We start from the raw sequence: 20,495 nt of genomic DNA, 5'->3' as shown, positions 1-20,495 counted from the left end.
ACAATTTCTCGTCCACGTAACTTGCCACCAGAGGCGCCTCTACGTTACTATTATTTCGAAAATTACTTTCGAGTTTCGTTTGTTTTCAACGATTATCGATAACTTTTTACTAAAAAATTTAAGTTTATTTTTATTTCTTTAACGTATTATTGACTGTTCGATTTTCCGATCATTTGATTATTATTTTGACGGCCGTCAAAGTGGTCGTGGGGAGACGTGTTAGAAATATCAATTATTCGAAGTGTATCGACCAAAACGACATTGATAATGTAAGGGACGACGTTCTCTTACATTGTCGACGTTTTCGGGTCGATACAGTATAACCCGTTCGATAGTTAGTTCGGATTAGTCAGAGCGCACTTAATAAATCGTATTTTGTTAATCCGTCCAGAGTTTCCCTCCGACGACATCACCGTCTAACGTAAGTGTAATCGCGGCCCTTACGTATCGAACAGTAAGCACTTCCCTCCGCTTTATCGGAGGCGGCCTTTTTCACGAAAGAAAACGGGAAAAGTATGGTCAAAGAATTTAATTTAAATCTATACAAATTACAAATAATTGGAAATTCCCACGGATCCACCGGACAGTTAGGACACGTGTCCCGAATATATATATATACAAGGATACGGGTAGTAAGAAGTAACCGGCGATCGATTCGCGCGCGTATGTGCATGTCGTTTCCGGTCGGGAACGAAGGGACCTCCCTCCCGTCCGGTCTCCGTCACTTCCGCTTTATCACATTGTCTTAAGACTAGTCCCGGTAGAGGACGGGTTACCTCCCCCTTTCGGAAGAGACCGTCCTCCCTCCCACGGAATACGCGTCGGCGGATCATTCTTCTCTCCTTCCTTCCCGTCCCCCTCCTCCGGACCCGGGTGGGGGACGGCTTTTGATTGGCGGTGACGACATCGCCCGTTCCGTTTCCGCCCCCGTCTAATTAAGGCGGAAGGAGATTAAGTTTCGCCCGTCGAGCCCCACCCAGAAATAAAGGCGGGACCGTCCCCGGAATCTCGAGGCCAATCGTTTTCCTCCGGTCGGATTTAAATAAATAAGAAATCCCGCTAGAAAAGAAAACCGGGAGGGGCGCCGGCCCCGTCCGCCGACGCCCCTTCTATCACAACCAATCGACGCCGAGAGGGTCGGCGCCGGGAAGAAGGCGGAGGACGTCCGGCGAGTGCCGCTGGGATCCTCCGCCGTCAGACGGGATGGGCCTCTTCCGGCCGCTCCGCACCGGAAGTGGGAGTGGAAGGGCGGAGGACGGGAGGGGCGCAGCCAAGCCAGGGGGCTCCGGGTCGAAAGGGCGGGCCGGACATTTCCCACGGATGAAGGAGGGTGCCCCGAAGCCCGTCCAAGTCGGAGACGGTCCTGTTGGGCGGAGGCCGGATGTAGCTTCTGAAGATCTCGTTCTCCTCTTCCTCGTCTCCCGTGCGCCGGTTCCTTTCCTTCTTGCGCGGACGTTCCTCGCCGTCCGGCAGGGACACGGTGGAGGGTAGATCGGCGGCCGTTTCCGTCCGCGCGCACTTTCCTCCCGCCGATCCCTGGCTGCATTTGGGCGCCGCCTGTTGACGAAAAATGTAATTAGTAAACCGTATTTTGTGCGGGAGAATAGTTATCTCCCGTTTAAAAGAGCGACCGATCGAACTCCCGCCCGGCCGTCGTCTGCCATTATAAATTATCGCTTAAACCCGCGCTTCTTCTGTAGTCCAGAGGAGGATATTGTAAAAAGAACGGCTAACGATCGATAACGTAGTTTGTTTTGAAATTAACCGGACTATTTTGAAAAAAAGAAGAAAATGCGTGGGAAATGAACATTCAAACATTTTTATTATTATTGAAGTACACTAATTGTACTTCTAATGCTTCGGTGTACTTTGTACGAATCCCTAATGTTCTCGTTATTAAGAACCGCAACCGGGTTACTTAAAACATCAAAATGGAATTATTGCTATCGAATTTCGGCAATGCCAACTAGCCTCAACACACCCAGTCCGTTAATACTAGTTCGCGCCACCGTAATTCGCTGGAAAACTTAAAAAGCCGATCGTTAATTAATAAAGTAGATGCCAGACAACGGCATTATCGTCGACTCTTTGTTATCGGCCATCTTGTTGGAACGACGTTTACCTTCGCTGGCCTACAGGATCAACTGCAGTGTAAAAACAGGGACTCGGGATCTATATTTAAATTGGGCCCTTCAATTATAAAACATTCGATTCTGCCGTTCTTTCAATTTACAAATAGCATTATTACATTTACATTATAATATACATACACATACTGTATATTTACGAGTTTATAATTGCATTATAACATCGTAAATTAATTTTTTATAGATTCTTTAAAAATGTTTTTATGGACTGAATAATGTGTGTCTCTTGGTTATAAAGTAAGAATTGATTTACTTTTAGAACAGAAATAAAACGTAAAAAGGGGGAAATCAAATATATATTAAAACTGCTGTGTCGATGGTGTGTTTATTACACTAGATTTAGTACGGTACTGTTTATTTACGAGCACCGTCTTCGTATCCCAGGTATTTATTCTATTTTACCAATGTTTACACAAAAATAACACACGTAAACAACAGATTTATAAATTTATTATCCCCCGATGATAAAAGGAAATGAAAATTAGCCGAACAATAAGTAAAAACAATACTCTCCGAAGACATCCAAAGTTGTAATAATACGCGACTATATTTATTCACAAGTTTAAAAAAACTTTTCAAAAGTTTTGTGTTAAGGTTATTTCAATTCAGTAGAATGAAGTAAAGGCACTCTAGTCTATGGGCTTTTAATGTTATCGTTAGATAATATCTTTCTTATTCTCGCACGCACTTCTGGCGAACGTCCATTTCTAATTCAAATATCGAGAACTATATGTTACGGGAGATTGACTAAAATATATTTAAACTGTGCGTGTGTACACACACTTTTGAAGAAAACAAACTGCGCGTATGTATACACAAGAAATTACTCTTTCGAAGGTATTTAAATTTTTTAAATATCGAGAAAGTAGTATTTACGATATTGATAAAATCATTTAATTACTAATTCGGGCTAACTAATATTTTTTTGAAAACAGAAGATCAAAGAATATTATGACGGGTTAATTACATAATAAACAAGTTACGGGATATGCCAGGGTACTAACAGGTGGTCGAGAATATAACGTTTTCTTCGACGATAATACGGAGAAAACTGCATATAAAACCAAGCCCAATATGTAGCGATAATCAAACGATACAGTCAGATTTTGTTGCGGCTATAACGTCGCTAGTCGATCGGGAAGATATTACATATTTTGGGCCGAAAGTTTCTAATTATTAATTAATATTTGGAAGTGAACCTCGCCTGCCAATTTCTGCTCATCGTGCGCCAGCATTGCTAATTTTCTTATCTTAAGTCGGGCATCCTGGCAGGAACGTAGGATATAGTTTAAAAAGCACCCGTATCGAGGAATCGATACGGTTACTTTCTAAACTAAATCGGTCCGGAATGGAGATAATTGGCGCGGTAAGCAAAAGTTGCAGGCTGGAGTCTCGCTCCAGATCGATCTCGTCTTCTAGAGTATACCGAATTTATTTATTTCTAATTATTAAATTTAATAGAAGAGGGCAGCCTAAGTGCCTACCTTTAGTAATAGCTTTATAAATTAATTAGCCACACGAGGGCTCGATTATAATGCCAGTGTATCGTTTGATTTTAGAGATAATAAAGGATATACTGTGTGCCTTAAGAAGATTTAGAAAATAAAATACCGTAGAAATTATTAAATCTGTTCTCGAAACTTCTCGTCTTCACGTCCTCGTTGTTGCGCGTACACTGCCCACTTAAATCTTGTTTATCAATAGGACTTTTACACTCGCGTAGTTTCCGATCGGCAAAAAGTCCTATCGATAAACAAGGTTTAAGTGGACGGTACACACACGGAAAGTGTTCTAGATGCTTTTAACTGTACAGATATCTAACTAAATATTTCGATTAGTTCAGTTTAGATGTTTTGACGAATGTTATAACTAGCGGTTTGTTGTAAAATATGAATAAAGCGACCATTTCTTTGTTTGAGATTAAAAAAAATAAATGTATCGTAACTTTTAATTTTATTTCTTTTGACGCGTAGCGATTTGTTTTCGGTAGGTAAAAATAAACTTAAATTTAAAAAAAGTAGAAAGACTAACTTTTGGCACGGGTGACGACGACGACGGCGAGAAGCAGTGACAATTCGAGTTGTGCGAACAGTGGGAAACGTGGAAATAATGATGAAAGTCTCTAGATGCGCTCTTGAGAGGCGACCTGTTACGCCTCTCGCTCCAAGATCGCGCTCCCATCTTGTAATGACTGAGAACGCACGTAATTAGTCCTAGGGTGAATACTACAGATATAGCGATAACGACAATCTGGATTGCAGAAACTGAAAAAGAAAAATAAAATAAAATGTACATTTTTATAAATCGGTGTTTTCGACAATACATTACTAATAGGTTATTATTTCGGCATAAATTACGAGCAACCGCTATCGAGTAAACAGCTGTTAGAAAAGTATTGGCTACTTCAAAACATTTACGCAACCCGACAGATTAAAATTCGATATATTTTAACGAAACAAATGCATTAAATACCGGATAATCGAAACACTTTCGCCGGCCGGATTTTTGGCGGTGTAACGCAACGGCGAAGATTTTAATAAGATTTTTGCTGGAAAACTTATAGAAAAAGAAGAATGCTTGGTAAGAGAAACCCGCTTTATCCGAGCTCGTTCGCGATAAAACGACGTAATTTACCGGTAATTGGGTTTAAAAAAGTACGTATTGGTAAATATACCGGTAATTTGATATTTTTATCGTCGAATCCGGTAAAAATTAGCCGGACGCGATCATTTTTTAAAGCCGCGTACACTTTCGCATATAATCGTTATTAAAGACAGATGCGACAAACATTTTTAAGGTACGTCGCCCGAAAAAAGGTCCGCTTAACGCGTTAAAGGTGTAAGGGGAAATACGACGACGTAACAACGATCGAAATATATCTTTATCGAACCGAGCGTAAACAAAACAGATACGTAACGGCGATCGATGGGGTTACTTAGCAAACGACAAAGTACGACTCGAAAAAAACCTTCGTATCGGGCCTTTTTAGGAGCGACGTTAAGGCCCGCTGTCGAAATTCTAAGGACGACGACCCACCGGTTCGAACGTAGCCATTTACTAATATCGCAATAATTTACGTCGAACATTACCGCGCGATTCGACATAACCGGTTCCGGTTTATAGTTTTGACCTAGTGCCACTAGCGGATGCATCGGCATTGGACGTAAATAAGAGTTTGGCAGATCAAAGGCGGAAAGAGAAGACCGAGGAAAACGACGGCGATCTCTCTTCTTACACCGTTTTGCAAATTTTTTATAGTAATAGAGATCTTAAACTCCGAGAGACGATGGGGATTTGTATTCCTCGACCGGAAACTTTCCAATTCTTTTATACTTTTTAATTCTTTTGTCCTTATTGTTTTTCATTTCTGCGTATATATTGTCTACTTAAACCTCGTTTATTAGCCGAACTTATTGTACCGGTGAAATTTTTGACTAAGATCTCCCCTCTTCGCTAATCAAAAACTTGGCCGGTACGACGAGTCCCGTTAATAAATGAGGTCGAGTAGACAATATATACGTAGGCCTAGATACTTTTTATTCGCAATTTTTTTTTTAATTATGAAAATAAATGGAGTAAAATAAGCCCGGTTAAATATCGATTATAAAACAAAGAATAATTTACGCACGCGACGTAATTGTTGTTTCTCGAAACTAAAGAATGCAATTGCCAGATGCGGCGACTAACGGCATTTCTCGGTCCGCGCATCGACAACCAACGTTTGTCCTAAAACGTTATTTTCGTCGGAATTTACCGCGATTTTGCGTCAATCCGCTGGATTATTAAAAATTCTTTACAAACCGATTCGTTGGAAGTATTCGCGTAAATGCTATAAAATTTCGACTTTGCCGACGAGAAACGAGTAATTCTTCCACTGTTACTTACGTTATTTTTTTAATTAACACTTCGTCATTTCGAGAGATTCTAGTATAAGTTTGACTCGGATCCCGAAAAATGTCTCCGGCCACTCGGCCACTCGCGGTCGCCCGGTCGAGTACTTCCCCGTCTCTACATTAATTTTCCTTATCGTTAAATAATCGTATTATTCCTACTCGCTACACAAAACTAAGAAAAATGTCTTAATTATATAATGATGGAGGTTTTAAGAAGCTCACCATTTTGAACCCCCGCAAAACTCTGGCCGTTCGGGAACGACGAGTAACGGACGTTCGAACGGACCAATTTGGGAGGGCAGTGAATTTCGTCGCTGCCGTCGGGACAGTCGGGAAGGCCGTCGCACACGAACGTCCAACTCCGAAGACAGGTCGTATCACCGCATCTGAACGTACACGTCGACCCCGTTACTAGCCAGAAAGAAAGTATTTACGTATAAATGAATTTAATTTATTGTAATTAAAATGGTAATAATAAGTCGCGTACGGCACATACATATACTTTAATTTATTAAAAAATATATAGGAATTGTTTTTTTATAAAGGTGGAAAGAGGAGTAATCGGTTTGTTAAAGAAGTGTAAATTTTGATGATTTTATAGAAAACAAACCGGGTTACGTACGAATTTCTAATCTCGAAAAGAAGCGTAATACTTCGTATTTTCCCGGTAAAATACCATAAGAGAGGGGTAATGCAGATGAAAAGATACGAGACCGGCGAAGGTAATTCGAGGTATAAAAACAAAAGCGGTAAAAAGATTTCCGACAGATACCGGTTGGTTTACTTTTATCCGGCGGAGGAAAAACGTAAAGAACTGGTTTACCCGGAGGAATTTTCTACAGACGACGGCATACTTTAACGGGTAAGGTTAGAAATAAAACGTATTCGCCTTTATAAAAATATCCAATCGTACTTTATACGGACACTAAAACGGCGGAATATTACAACATATTCCTGCCGGTGGAGGAGATACGCCGATTACGCGCCATTCGATTAGAATCCATTAAATAAAAGGAAATAGAAAAGCGGATTCCGAAACTAAACGGCGTTATCTTCGTACAAATAAGTTAACGCGGGACGATAAAAACAAACGGCGTTTTCGTTAGAGACAACGTCGAACTCGAGTCGCGGATTACATCGACCGGCGATGGGCTCGAAGCGTATCGGTTAAACAAATATCAAACGGGATAAATAAACTCGGGTAATAAACGCGTCGTCCGAATACGCAAATAACCCGAGAACTCGATTCCCACCCGCCGGAAATCTGCCCTACGCTCTAAATTTGTTACGTTTTTCTTTCGTCCATTCGCGTCCCGATTAATCGATTCAAATTTTAGTGGGCAGATTCGGGTTGGCGGAGCCGGTCCGGTATAGTCCGGTAGCCTCGGCCGGGAAAAACACCCGGGTAATCCGTTTACGTAATAAACACGTGGCTCTTTCGAAACGGCCGCTTTAGAGTTCCGATCGGAAAAGGCCGAGAATATTTATATAGTGTAAGACTATCGAGAGGAACAACGTCGATCGTGGCAAAGAAATTATTAATACGAGAGAGTTTTACGAAAACCGGGTAAAGGTAGCGTCGGACGACGCGCGTGGCGGCCGGTTGCCGTTTACGTAATAAGGACAAGTAGGCGTCTTGCGTCCGGTTAACCGACGTCCGAGTGCTCTTATAAATAATTATTCTACGGCTTTGTCCTTTGACTTTTATTCCTATTGCCGAGAGAAAAAAAAACAAGCCGGTGCGGCCTTGGTAAATTCGGTCAAGGCCGGAGATCTGTGACTTAACCGTTTTTAAACTACGGTATTCCGCTCGTATCTGACATTTTATAAGCCAGAATTGGCCAACCCCGCGTCCGCTAGACCAAATATTTAATACGACGGTAAACTTTTTATCAGTTTTTACTCGATATTCTAAATCCTACGTAACGAGACGCGATTGGAAATTCCTAGATATTTTTTGTCGAAAATAAAACACGCTCGACGGACGCCATTACCCGGCAAACGGACGTAATAAAATGCAAAAAATGTGCAAATATTTAGAAAGATTTGTCAATCTTAAATGCCGAAAGCTTACCGTCGAGTCTGTCGTAACGCCAACGAAGGTGCCGTCTCCTCCTGGCGGTATAATTCTTTTTTTAAATATTAAAGCGGAGCGAGGAAAAGTTTTATGTCGAAGGAAAGGCCACTCCGCCGGTGGAGGATGCAAAAATAAAGACCCCGAAAATGTTTCTCCGTCCGACGGGAAACGGATGACGAGACTCGAGGGAGAAACCATTACCGAACGAAAACGTAACGGGGCGAGAGAACGGAAATAAACAATCGGCTATTACGTCATCGACGGACGGCGGAGGGAAAGCCGCCGGTCGGGGGACCGTCCGGGCCTCGGACCCGTCGGCGGAGAAAAGCGGTCGAGAATCCCCCGGCGCCGGAAAGAAAGGACGGCATCTTCGCACCTGGAAATCGTCGTTACCGATTAACCGCGTAACTTCCGGCCGTTAACTGGCGCCATCTTTCGCTCCATCCCGACGATTTAATTAAATTTTTTTTTTAATTACCGCGGCGGATTCTCCCGTAGATAGGAAATTGTGTCGGCCCGGTCACCGGAAACCCACTGTGGAAAAATTGGATAATAACGGAAAGTCGGACGGGAAGCGCGGCGCCGGGCGAAAAAGCTTATTTTTGTATATAGCTTGGCGCCGAACGGCCCTCGGCGTGGTTGTGGATGGAAAAGGAGAATGGAGGAAATTCTCCGTCGGAAATACGCCGTCCGCACAGTTCTCTCCAGCCTACACAGTCTTATCGAGCAAATTGCAAGAGGAGAGACGGAAACGTCCGTCTTAAACTCTCTACCGGACGGTAGAATGGTATTTCGCGGACGGAAGAAGAGAAAACGAGAACGATAGTGGGAATTTTCTCGACTCGGCTCCGGAAAATACGGAAAATTCTGCGCCCGGAGTGGCGGGGCGGACGGAAGTGGCCGTCTCGAATTTCCGGCACGGCGGGCGAAAGCGGAAAAACGGAAAGGAAGGAGAGAAAAGTCGTAGGAGACGGAGGAAACGGACTTACCTGCTTGTGCGGCGCGTCGGGCCGTCCGGCCGTCGAGTCTCATGGCCCGGACGGTGCGAGGCCGGTGTCCGGGCCGGCCGAAGCTCGGCGGCGTACTCCCGTCGTCGACGTCATCGACCGTTTACTTCCGCCGGCCCAGCCCGTGGCAGACGACGAGCGTCTAGACTGGCGTCTAAATAAAGCCGACGGCGGCCGACCGGCCGACCGGCCTCCGTCTGGAAGCGGTCTAGACGGCGCGCGCGCCTCTCCCTCCCCCCGTCTGCCATTGGCAATTGTGTCAGTAGATCGCGGCTCCCGGTGACGTCACGCCGTCCCGGACTCCGACGAGACCCACGCGTGACATCACCTCGTCCCCTTTTTTTTACCGCCCCGGACGTTAATTGTATTTTTTTAAAAATGTCGTCCGACGCGTCCCTCCGCCTTCGTCTGGGAAAAACCAACGACGACGATTCCTTCCTCGTAATTTCTTTAATAATACTTAAATAATACGTCGTTAAGCGCGAGTAAACAAATTAAGAGCCTCCAGACAAACGTAATTTCTCGTCGTCGTACTCGTTTTTCGTCCGTTCGAGCTTATTATTGTGGAAAATTCTAACTTTTATTCTTTCCCAGAGACGTAATAATAATCGATCGTAGTTTTATAAATCGGAAGTTTCGTTTCCTCCGGCTGTCCGCGTCGCCTTTTTTTTCGTCTGGAGTCGGAGGCGATGCGGCCGGGACGGAAACGTCTGGAAAAACAAATTTCGCCCGCGGCAAAAGAAAAAGTGGACTAGACAACTAGACTAATTTTTCGCTGTCGACATTAGAAAATTCGTCGTAATCTACGGAAAAATGGCCAAAAAATAAAAATCTTTACGTATGGCGAAAATATATTTTCGTTATCAATTTTAGATTGAGATTGGAGATAAAGGAAAACGCGCCTGCCAGCGAGGAGAGTTAGCCAATCGCGGATTAACCATCGATCTATTGTCTGAATGTCAATTATGTTTGCCCGCGCAGCGGTCGTACCCAACCGGAAGAGCGTGGCGAGCTCTGGTGGAGAAAATTATAAGTAATTTTAATTTTGAAAGTTTCGTCGGGAAGCCGGTGGCAAACGAATTGCGAGTGGCTTAAAAATTCAAAGTGGCGAAATTTCTTAGAATCGACACGATTTTTCCTGGTCTTAAACCGAATTTGTAACGGATTAACGGACGAGGCGTTACAGAGTGAGTGGCTGGTAACGGATGCGATTACGCTTCGTTTTTAGTTTTTTAGTTTAAATAATGAATGGCGGAACCAAAAGAACGGAACACGAGAAAAGATCTGTATACTCGGAACTATTCGTGATGTAAATATTGATGTTAATATATTGTGGTTTATGTGACAATACATTCGTAAGTTACAGTGATTTTCGCCACCACTTAACCACATCTCACGAGATTAAAATATATAAAGAAGAAGTGAAATTCAGAAACTTGGAACGTATTTATATATCAGAATTCCTTAGTAGGCCTATACTTTTTAGGATTATATTCGATATTAGTAGTTATATTATGAAGAAGTTGCAATTGATTCTTATACGTGTTGGAAGTTAGCCTATACAAAACAGACGGGCTTAGAACTTCATAAGGGAAGAAAACTTACTTCGTCTGTCATCTATCGGGAACACCAAACTTGATAAAAGATGAGAGAAAACGACAACCTAAAAGTCGAGGATCGTGCAAAATGACATCGCGCTGTCCTTCCACAATACAAGTCACGATTCTAAAGACTTTATATGTACACTGTTTACTCCACGCACACGTGATTCTGACTTTGTACGCATTCATCCCAGTAAGGATGAAAAGACTCAAATAGCGAGTAAATTGGCTATGGGAGTGAGTTTTGATAACATACTAGGTGTTAGAGATAATGTGCAGGGATCTTTGCAGCGCATACATCCGCTTAATTATCGGGTCTTAAAAAATATTGAAAAACAGTTTCGTATTTATCATTCTTCGAGATTGCGTGATAATGATGCTATAAGTGTAGAGATTTGGGTAAATAACGTGTCAAAACTGGAAGAAAACTCCCCTGTAATGTTTTACAAGCCTCGGGGAAAGGATTTCGATAGTGGCTTACTTGAAAAAGATGATTTTGTGCTCTCGTTAATGATACCTTTCCAAGCATCGTCGTTACAACGGTTTGGTAGTAATATAGTTTGTCTGTGGAACTACCAACTATGGTTTCCTGTTAACTACACTTCTAGTTGTAGATGCATATGGAGGAGGGTTTCCTGCTGCCTATCTTTTGTCTAACAGAGTAGATACAGCGATTTTCCCCCACTTTTTCGAGATGATCTGTGATAATGTTGTTCTATTGAGTCAAAAGTATTTATGGAACTGGAGATAACTCCAAAAAGTAAAAGGTACGCAAGAAACTAAGATGCATGCTATTGGAAGAACGAAACGAGGGAGAATTTCAATCCCTTTTAGATAGTGTGCTTAATGATCTGTTAACTAATGATATTAAACAAGATTTTGGAAATTACTGTTCGTGTCATTATGCAAACAGAGTTTTACCACTGGGCATATTGCTACAGGAAAGGTTTGGGGACAAATTGTAATATGTATGTTGAATCTTTTCATAAAATTCATAAGCACATTTATCTCCAAGGAAAGAAAGGAAAGGGTAGATAGGGTAATTTACGCACTAATGAGATTCACCGGGGATAAACTATTTGACAGACCAAATAAGACAATTAAGAGTAAATCACCTTATCGCTTAAAACAGATTGAAAATAATCGTATTAAAATGAAAATATAGATAAAGATAGTATAGTTCGGGTCAACTATTCGATGTGGCATATTCCAACACAAGAGGGAAGTGTAAAATACAATGTTTGCAAAGAAACAGATGACAACTGTCCAGCAGAAAACTGCCATCTCGGATGTGTAAAGTATAATATGTATCCATAGTTACAGTTGCAGTTGCCCCAATTATCATATTAACTGTACGATTTGCAAACATATTCATGCTGTATCGACTTATTCTAATACATCAGAAGTATCTTTGCAAGATCAGGTGCCCGGTGATCTTGTTAATTAAACTTAGTATAATATCAATACCTCTTTCGACTTTTATAGCAATATCTTCATCTAAATTTACACCTGTCAAATAATATTTTACAAAATCTCATTTTCCAAGCAGCATCTGTTTTGTATGTTTTTGTATCTGAATTGCTGTGGTGGATGTAGCGGCAGTAAATGTAAATAATTCACTCTCTCGCTGTTTAACAGCAGCGATGGTGGCAAAGACTTTGCGCAGATACCTGAATACCTTTTGTATACGTATATTCTCAAAACTATTCACACGCGTAACCATTCGACACGATTTCCTGTGTTATCGCTGGATATATCTATAACCATTGTACAGTACATGCTTATTTTATCTAATTACAGAATCTTCAGTGTGTTCTTCACGCAGTGCCAAGTTTTTTGATGGTTTAAACATAAAATTAATTAACTTTGTAATAATTATAATAATAAAACGGGTGGCACAACGAAAACAGCTCTTTTAAATACAGTTAATTTAACGAAAGGGTTAATGTTACCCTAGAATCCAAAATGGCGGCCGGGGAAATTTTTCCCTACTTCGGAGACTTTTTTTTTTAGCTCTTTCCGCCCTGTGGGCACTAAGAGGGCCTCTTTTAGTAGGCCCATTATGGGTTCGGCCAGGCCCACAATGGGGCGACCGGGTGGTGAGGAACGGGGCCCGACATATCCGAACGGACCACCCCCGAAAAATTCCTGGGGATTATTCGACCCGTTCGGATTCGATCCCGGGTCCCCCAGAGCGGTAGGCTGCAACCTTGACCGCTCGGCCATCCGGCCTACTTCGGAGACTGCGACGGGGAAAAAATTTTCCCCTGCATTCAAGATGGCCGCGGTTCCGGCCGCCATCTTGAATTTTTATGCAGACTCCGCGGATTTTTTAACCGAAATAAACAATAAAAAACAACAAAAAGAGGAGTTTTTTACTCACTTTTCGATTGTTCGATATTCTAAGTATGATCTCTTTCGGGGTCGACGAAATTTTTCGAATGGTTGACTGTTCTATGTTCGACCGCTACTCCTTTTATGTCGTCAATGTGCATATATCCTTTCTATTCGTCCGTTATTATCGTACTGCCGGAATTCACGTATTTACAAACGATCCAATTCGCAGTGTTTTCTGATCTGTCGTTCACCTGACATATGAAGCATTTCTTATCTTCATCGCAATGAATGCAAACGGACTCGGTCGGCTGTATGCTTAATTTTACAGCAAAATTCGATGCGTTATCGATACGGGGAGGCAAACCTAGCTCCGAAAAGTCGTCTTCCATTAACTTGTAGAAATCACGGGAAGTGCATCTCGACCAAAATTCGTCGTTGCAACTCAAATCGGCAAAACTAGTCATTATCGAACAATTGGCAATAAACTAAATGCGGGGAGGTAAGGAGAGGAACAAACACGGTCTTTCCTTAATTTCTGATTACTTGGTTCTCTAACTTTCAGGATTAAATTGTAATAAAAGAAATAACAATACTTACTAATACTGGAGGAATTAATAATAATAAATATTTACCGATAGCAATTTGTGTGCAAATGAAATATCGTTACGAAAAAAAACACAGCAATTAATCCAATACGCAATTCGTCGCAACACAGCAATAAACGATTCCAACAGGAAACTAGTCTATTTGCATAAAATTGCTCAGAAATGAACAGAAATCACGTCGCAGATCATGCATTTGCATATTCGTTCGTAACACCCCTACTAATTTCCCGCCAATTTTACTCTCGCACGACGTCACGAAAAGGCTCTTTCTACCGTCGCAAATTTACACACTACCGTCTCTGTTTCGAGGTTACAGGATACTCGGCAACGTCGAACGCAGGGTAGAAACCGAACGGGGAAAAAATCCCACGTCGTCGACGTCGCGACTCTAGGGAAAATTATTTTCCCCGTTGCAGTCTCCGAAGTAGGGAAAAATTTCCCCGGCCGCCATTTTGGATCCTAAGGTAACATTAACCAACGAAAGTATAATTAATAGGCAATTTTGCTGTTCCGAAAACGTCGGAGAAAGGAATATTCCAAATTACGGCCCTTCTTGGACTTGAGAAAGAAACGATGTTTATTTAAATTATTTCTGTATTCGGTAATATGTATTTACTTGCATGCAAAAACTGGTAAAAGAAATCAAGTGGTTAATGGTGAATTTATCATAAACGAAAGAATGGGATCGGACCGCTGTCTATTTACGAGCCTTTCTTTTATGTCGAGGTGCCCACCGGTGGCCGAGTGGATAAAACGCTGGTACTTAGCCAACGGGCCGACCACGTGGAGTTTTCCGGGTTTTCTTCGTGTTTGTAAAGCCCAAATAAGAGCCGAGAGACACTCCCTTTGCAGATCGCCCACGTGTCGCGTTGCCGCAAAGCGAGTGATGACTTCGACATTTATTCCACACGCGAATAAATTAAAAAGTCAATTCCGAATCTCCAGATTCAGATATTGTCTTACTTCGTTATATTTTATAGTGGCCGGAAAAGTAACCCAAAAAGTCATTCCCAAACTTCTTCATCCTTTACCGATTCCGAATTGCATACACACTAGGAATTTCCGCAGTGCATTCTTAAACTCTCAGTTTTTTCTTAATTTCTAACGATTTTGGTACAAATGGCCTCATTTTTAAAAAATCCACTAACGAAAGTCGTATATCGAGCGCAGACGTACCCAGACTCCAAACAATGATTCGTGGAAGCGCGTCGCTCTTTTGTTGGAAAGGCAATTTATTCTCTACAGGCGGAAAATACCTTTGCACCACCCACGAATTACTCAAGAAGAGGCCGGATGGCCGAGAGATCGAGGTGGCAGCTTACCGCTCTGGGTAGGACCCGGAATCGAGAAAGCACCGGGAATTTTTCGGGTGGTGGTCCGTCCGGATGCCCCCGTCCCTCACCACCCGGCCGCCCCATTGTGGGCCTGGCCCAACCCATAATGGGCTTGGTAAAAAAAGGCCCTCTCGGTGCCCGCAAAGCAAAGTTTAAAAAATTACCAAAAAATATAAATAAATAAAACACAGACATAAATTCATTCGTCTACTAAACTGAAGATTTTTCGACGTCCAAGATTTGTGTAAATATACCGTTTGTTATATACTAATCGACGATGCAAAAAATTGCGTAATTGATGCGCAGTCGTCCATACAACAATTCTAAACGATTCCTCAAATTCTATTTTTAAGTTACCCTTTACTAGGTTTAGTCTGGTACAAACCCAAATGTTTACGAACAGTTCCGCATTTTCATCAATTATTTTCTTTACTTTATTTATAATAAGGGGCAATCCTACAATAATAAAAACATTAGAAATTTTTTCACAAAAACGGATCTCGAAACTAAAAATCCAGCAACGAGTCGCGTAAGTTTTCCGGCAAAACAATTAAACTGCGGGTGGCGCTATCCGTTACAATATTTTAATTATACGAAAAGTGTTTTTAAATTATTATTATTATTATAAAATGGCAGAAGGGTTAATTTCGAATGCAGAGACAGTTTTACTTTTTTTAAAAAAAAATACATTGTAAATGCTAATAACGAGTAAAATCTATATTAGTTAAGTTTGACCGCATTGGAGATACGACACCCGACCCCCTCTCTCTCCTCACCCCTCGATCTTTAACCGCCAAAATTAATACGCAAACTTTCGGAAATCTTTGCCAAAAGACACAGTGGTATTAAGCTTCAAAGCGGATAAGCAAAATTGTGCCCCCACTAACGTGTCACTTCCATATATACAGGAAAAACACCCAATTTTTTTTTTTTTTTTTTTTTTTGCATTTCTCGAAGAAGGCCCTCGGGTCCAAAAATGTAAAAATCCTGGGGTTCAATTTTTGACAGATCGCCATACTTTCCTTCTGTTATGTATAACAGGAAAGTAAAATTGTTGATATTTTTTTTGAAATTTTGAATTTTATTAATTTCTATTATTTTAATTTAAACAAATAACAAAAACCATTAAAAATGTTTGAATTACACTAATATTTATTAGTAGTATTAAAACTGTTTTGAAAAATACAAATACAACAAATAACAATACAGTATATTCGGCATACGCGAATGGTTCTTCTCGAGTGAATGTTAATGATAACACGAATATTTTAAGCATACATTATCTTAAATGTTTGAATTTTAATTTCAAAAATTCACTAACAACATTCTCTTTCTCCTCGCCTTTCCTTTTTTATTTCCTCTCGGAGTCGATCTAATTTCTCCAACAAACTGTAAATACATTCTTTTAGAAACCACTGAATTATCTTCAAATCCAAAATCATTTAACGTGCTAAAAAATTCTGTAATATTAAACGGCTATAATATTATCCGAAATACTCAAAATAGAAAAATAATTAGTAGCCTAATTTTTAATTATTTTTTGAAATTTTGTGGCACCTTCTAGGACAGGGGTGGCGAGCGTACGGCACGCGTGCCCAAAGTGGCACGTAAGAGAAATCATCTGGCACGTAATCTATCGTATGATTTTTGTCTTTTTCAATCAGATTTTTTACATTTATTCGAATTAAAGCGTATTCGTTTAATTTTTTTAAATATCATTATTCGAAGTCTAATACTTTGGCACGCATTAACATCTTTACGGCTAAGTTTGCTTACAATATGGCACGCGAACTCGAAAAGGTTCGCCATCCCTGTTCTAGGAGTAGTTCGCCACACGCCGGTCGAGACTCGCTGATCGGCGTGGTTAAAATTGTGTATTTTTTCCGTATAATCTGTGTTTTCTCATTTAATTTCGACTTATCCATTTACACTTTCGTATAATATAAACTTTTCTATAAGCCGCGTGAAATTTAATCCGTACGAAGATATAACAACTAAGTTTACAAAGCGACGAAGTATTTTCTTGTGTTTGGACAAAATTAGTTAATAAGCTGTACAATCAAATGATACAACCAAATTTTTAATGGCTACGATATGGCATTTATGCCTCCCGGATGGAGCTCCGGATGGCATAACCGGTAATGCGTCTGGAAGACGAGCGGACATTGCCGGTTCGGGTCCCCCTCCCAGCCAATCTCTTCTATAATACATTCTACATTAAATTTATTTCTAACGATTTAACTGCCTATCTCCGGGCAAATTTTTTAGTATCTTAATTATTAATTATCTATATTATAGCCTAATAAGAATCTGGCTGTATCGTTTCGATATTAACGTATACCGAATTTGGTTTTATATTAAAAAAGGCAGAAGTTACTTTTATGTACTTTGTACGTATATAAACGTATACACAAATGCCCTAAACGTAATTTTTTTTTTACTCGCCAAGCCTCGATATAGAAACCACCCATTTTCTTTTCGTCTCGTAATTTTTAGGAAACCGATCGAACGAAATCTTATTTATATTAGTTTTCCCGGATCGTAACGTGCAAAAAAGCACGCAACAATACACCATCTTCCAAATTAATAATTAATTAACAGATTTTCAGACTATTCGTTCGCGTAAACGCTAACGAAAACACACGGAATGTAAACCCGACCTCTAGCGTCATATTTTCGAAACTTGCCAGGAACTCTTTTCAAACGGGCCCGCGGTTTGTGTAAGTCGGTACCTAATCTTCTACCAGATGGCACCACTTGTTTTAACACTCGCGTAAGCGTCTAGACCTCGAGCCATTAGGTCTAAATTACGCCACCACGGAAAACAGCGCCAATAGCCGGAACTAGTTTTGCCGTGGTATTTTCTGGTAATAATTACGAATTAGTAATTTATAATTGCTGTTAGTTTCACTATTAGATAGACACCTATAAATGAATGATTTTTCTGTAAAGAATACGATAATGTTTAACTAAAACGGAACGCTCCAACTCTTAAGATTATAAGATGGAATTATAATAAAACTAGCGGATTGCTCGGGCAAAAAATAACAACGGCAAAGATTAAAATGATTAGATTGTTTCGTACTTCTAACCCTATAATATCATATTATTTCATTTATAATTACGAAGGTTATCTTACGTAAGGGTTTCTCGCACCCGGTGCCCGATCTAACGCATTTTAAAAATTCTCTAAATTGCGTACAGTAGAGGAATAAAGACTTTTTAAAATGTGTTAGATTGGGCACCGGGTGCGAGAAACCCTTAAGTAAGATAACCTTTATAGTTACGTGGCCGATCTTACTCGTTTTCGCCGGATGCAAGAATTAGGTCTCCCCTCTTCCGAGATTATTCGTAGAATTTTTAGATGGGTCTAAAAATATGTTCGATTTCCCGCAAAAACGCAAAAAAAAAAAAAAATAATAATAACGCACGTAAAATAGTACAGTACGAGCCGAGTTCTTCGGGCGAATCCTTCACCCTGTCCCTGTCCCGGCGGGGGGGGATTTTTAAAATTTCCTTCTCAGTGCGCATTGTCGAAGCGTACCCTAACCGCGTACCAAATTTCAACTTTCCACTCCTAACCGTTCGGACTCTGCGCTTATTATTATCGTTATTATTATTATCAACCCATCTCGATTATAAGATAAAATATAAAGCGACTTGAAAGTTTGGTTATTTTAGGAAAACTCGGATTAAAAACGTATTACGGGAAGAGGTGGACTAAATCGTGTTAAAACCGCGGCCAAATCCAGGATGTCCCTGGGTTAGCTAATTAAATATATAAAGTAATTTGGACTAAAGATGGGCGATTAAGTCGCCGTCTTGTCTTAATTTTAATGATTAAAATTAAATTCGTTTAATTTGTACTAGAGATGGCGCATCTAAGCCAAATTACCACGGCATTTAATTATTAATAGTAGCCCGATTCGATCCGGCAATGGTTTGGCTCTAAATTCATTTATTTAAGACGTTCCGGAAGGAAAGATTGATCCGGGATGACCTACATTTTCTACGGGATCCTACACAATAATTTGATCGGGATTGGTTCGCTACTAAATTTTAAATTTTATTTATATATATCTCAATTATTCGATCGATCTAAGCAATTCCTAGGCCCAACTCCGGTCCCGCCTATTCGCCCGCAGTTTGGGAAAATATTTCTTTGTATATCCTACACTTTCTTACCCACCTCGCCCAATGTCGGCTTCGTTTACGGCTTCCCGTTCGGACGGGGAAGTAGATTTAAAGGGGTTGCGACTCGACCGCGATTAAATCCGAGTTTAAAAAATAACGAAAAACGTTTCCGCGGGGATTTTAATTAATAAATAAGAGAAAAACAATTTGATTTTTCCGTTCGGTGTGACCGACTGTACACTTCGCGCGGCGGTTTTTACCTATCTTCGATAGTGAATGAGAGCCTTTTAGAATAGTTTCCCGCGTTACGGTGCGAAAACGCAAAACAAAAGTGACAAAATTTTTCACTCCCTTCTCGAGTTACTCGGTGACTAACGCGATTTTGTTACCCACCCACGGGGATCGGCGCTGTCTACGGCCTTAATTACAATAGTTCATTTTTACTTGTAGCTTATTATAATAATAATACAACACTTTTACTTTTTTATAAAAGCACCGTGGCTAGAAAATGTTCCCTGCGGGAAAACGTTCTTCGCTTAGAATGGTTTTATCCGTATAAACTACACGAAAAAATCATACAGTACTGCCACTTACTTTTCCTGCGAGCAGCTTCGGACCTATCGAGCAAAACTAGGAATTTATCTCTTCTGTTCCTTCTTTTGCATCCTCTTTGTTGTCAGGCTCGATGGAACCCGTCCATTGCTACACTACACGCGAGAAATCTCACAATAGTCGGACCGAACGTCGTATTTAACGTTAGATCCACGTAAATTAAATCGGGGTGATCGAAACGAGCCGATGATCTCTGGAATTCCATCGTAACCAAATCACACTACAGATTCCTCCCGGCACGAAAATGAATCAGAAAATAAATCCGTTAATAATAGCGCATCGTTCGACACGTGTTACCAAATAGAAACTGATGACACCCGTTTGCCGAAGATGGCTTTATATACGGGATGACGCAATATCGAGTCTCCGTTACGCCATCGAAAAAACTGGATTCGTTTAGCTGATGCAATGTTACTATCGCGTTGCGGAATTCGATAAACATTGTCGCATTTTTCTCACGTAACAACTATAAAAAATGTTATTTCGTCTGGATATTATATGCGGGATTTTACTATATTTGTCCCATTTTTTCTCGCTTAATTATAGTCATTTCTGCGTATAATTTTGAATGAAATCTCTCGGAAGATGGCTTCGAGGTCGTCGTATCCGAGTATCGTAAGAAGCGCGATTTCTGCGCTTTCGGGTGTTCGTAAATCTTTGTATCACCTCTTAAACATTAAAAACCAGCGATTATACTTAATAGAATTTATGAAATTCTTCTTTTTGACGATTTATAACATTATTACGC

The 20,495-nt window shown here is 40.7% G+C and overlaps 1 protein-coding gene and 1 long non-coding RNA gene across 3 annotated transcripts; both read right to left on the bottom strand.

Moving 5' to 3' along the window:
* Positions 1-514: 514 nt before the first annotated feature.
* Positions 515-9,358, bottom strand: LOC136979757 (protein TMEPAI-like). Of its 2 annotated transcripts, XM_067275781.1 has the most exons (4): positions 9,107-9,357; positions 6,263-6,451; positions 4,179-4,411; positions 515-1,557 (listed from the first exon to the last, which is right to left on the bottom strand). In XM_067275781.1, the coding sequence occupies exons 1-4, from the start codon at positions 9,147-9,149 to the stop codon at positions 1,195-1,197; spliced, it is 828 nt and encodes a 275-aa protein (XP_067131882.1). In that variant the 5' UTR covers positions 9,150-9,357; the 3' UTR covers positions 515-1,194. The 2 variants fall into 2 exon arrangements, with proteins under 2 accessions (XP_067131882.1, XP_067131883.1); XM_067275782.1 differs by lacking the exon at positions 6,263-6,451 and having other exon boundaries at positions 9,107-9,358.
* A 6,768-nt stretch (positions 9,359-16,126) lies between these two features.
* On the bottom strand, positions 16,127-20,038 carry LOC136979736 (uncharacterized). The gene is made up of 2 exons (XR_010881438.1): positions 19,730-20,038; positions 16,127-16,390 (listed from the first exon to the last, which is right to left on the bottom strand). It is a non-coding gene; the product is annotated as an uncharacterized lncRNA (long non-coding RNA).
* Between the last annotated feature and the right edge of the window lie 457 nt (positions 20,039-20,495).

The sequence above is a fragment of the Centruroides vittatus genome, unplaced genomic scaffold, assembly GCF_030686945.1.
Source record: "Centruroides vittatus isolate TY-2023 unplaced genomic scaffold, ASM3068694v2 contig_634, whole genome shotgun sequence".
NCBI classification, from domain to species: Eukaryota; Metazoa; Arthropoda; class Arachnida; order Scorpiones; family Buthidae; genus Centruroides; species Centruroides vittatus.
This window is presented reverse-complemented; position numbering and strand designations above follow the sequence as displayed.

Excerpts from the sequence above, each read along its gene's own strand:
- LOC136979757 (XM_067275781.1), bottom strand. The coding sequence starts at position 9,149 with ATGAGACTCGACGGCCGGACGGCCCGACGCGCCGCACAAGCAG. Across the intron at positions 6,452-9,106 it reads CCGACGCGCCGCACAAGCAG|TAACGGGGTCGACGTGTACG; the intron begins GTAAGTCCGTTT and ends CTTTCTGGCTAG. Across the intron at positions 1,558-4,178 it reads CGTCGTCACCCGTGCCAAAA|GCGGCGCCCAAATGCAGCCA; the intron begins GTTAGTCTTTCT and ends TTTCGTCAACAG.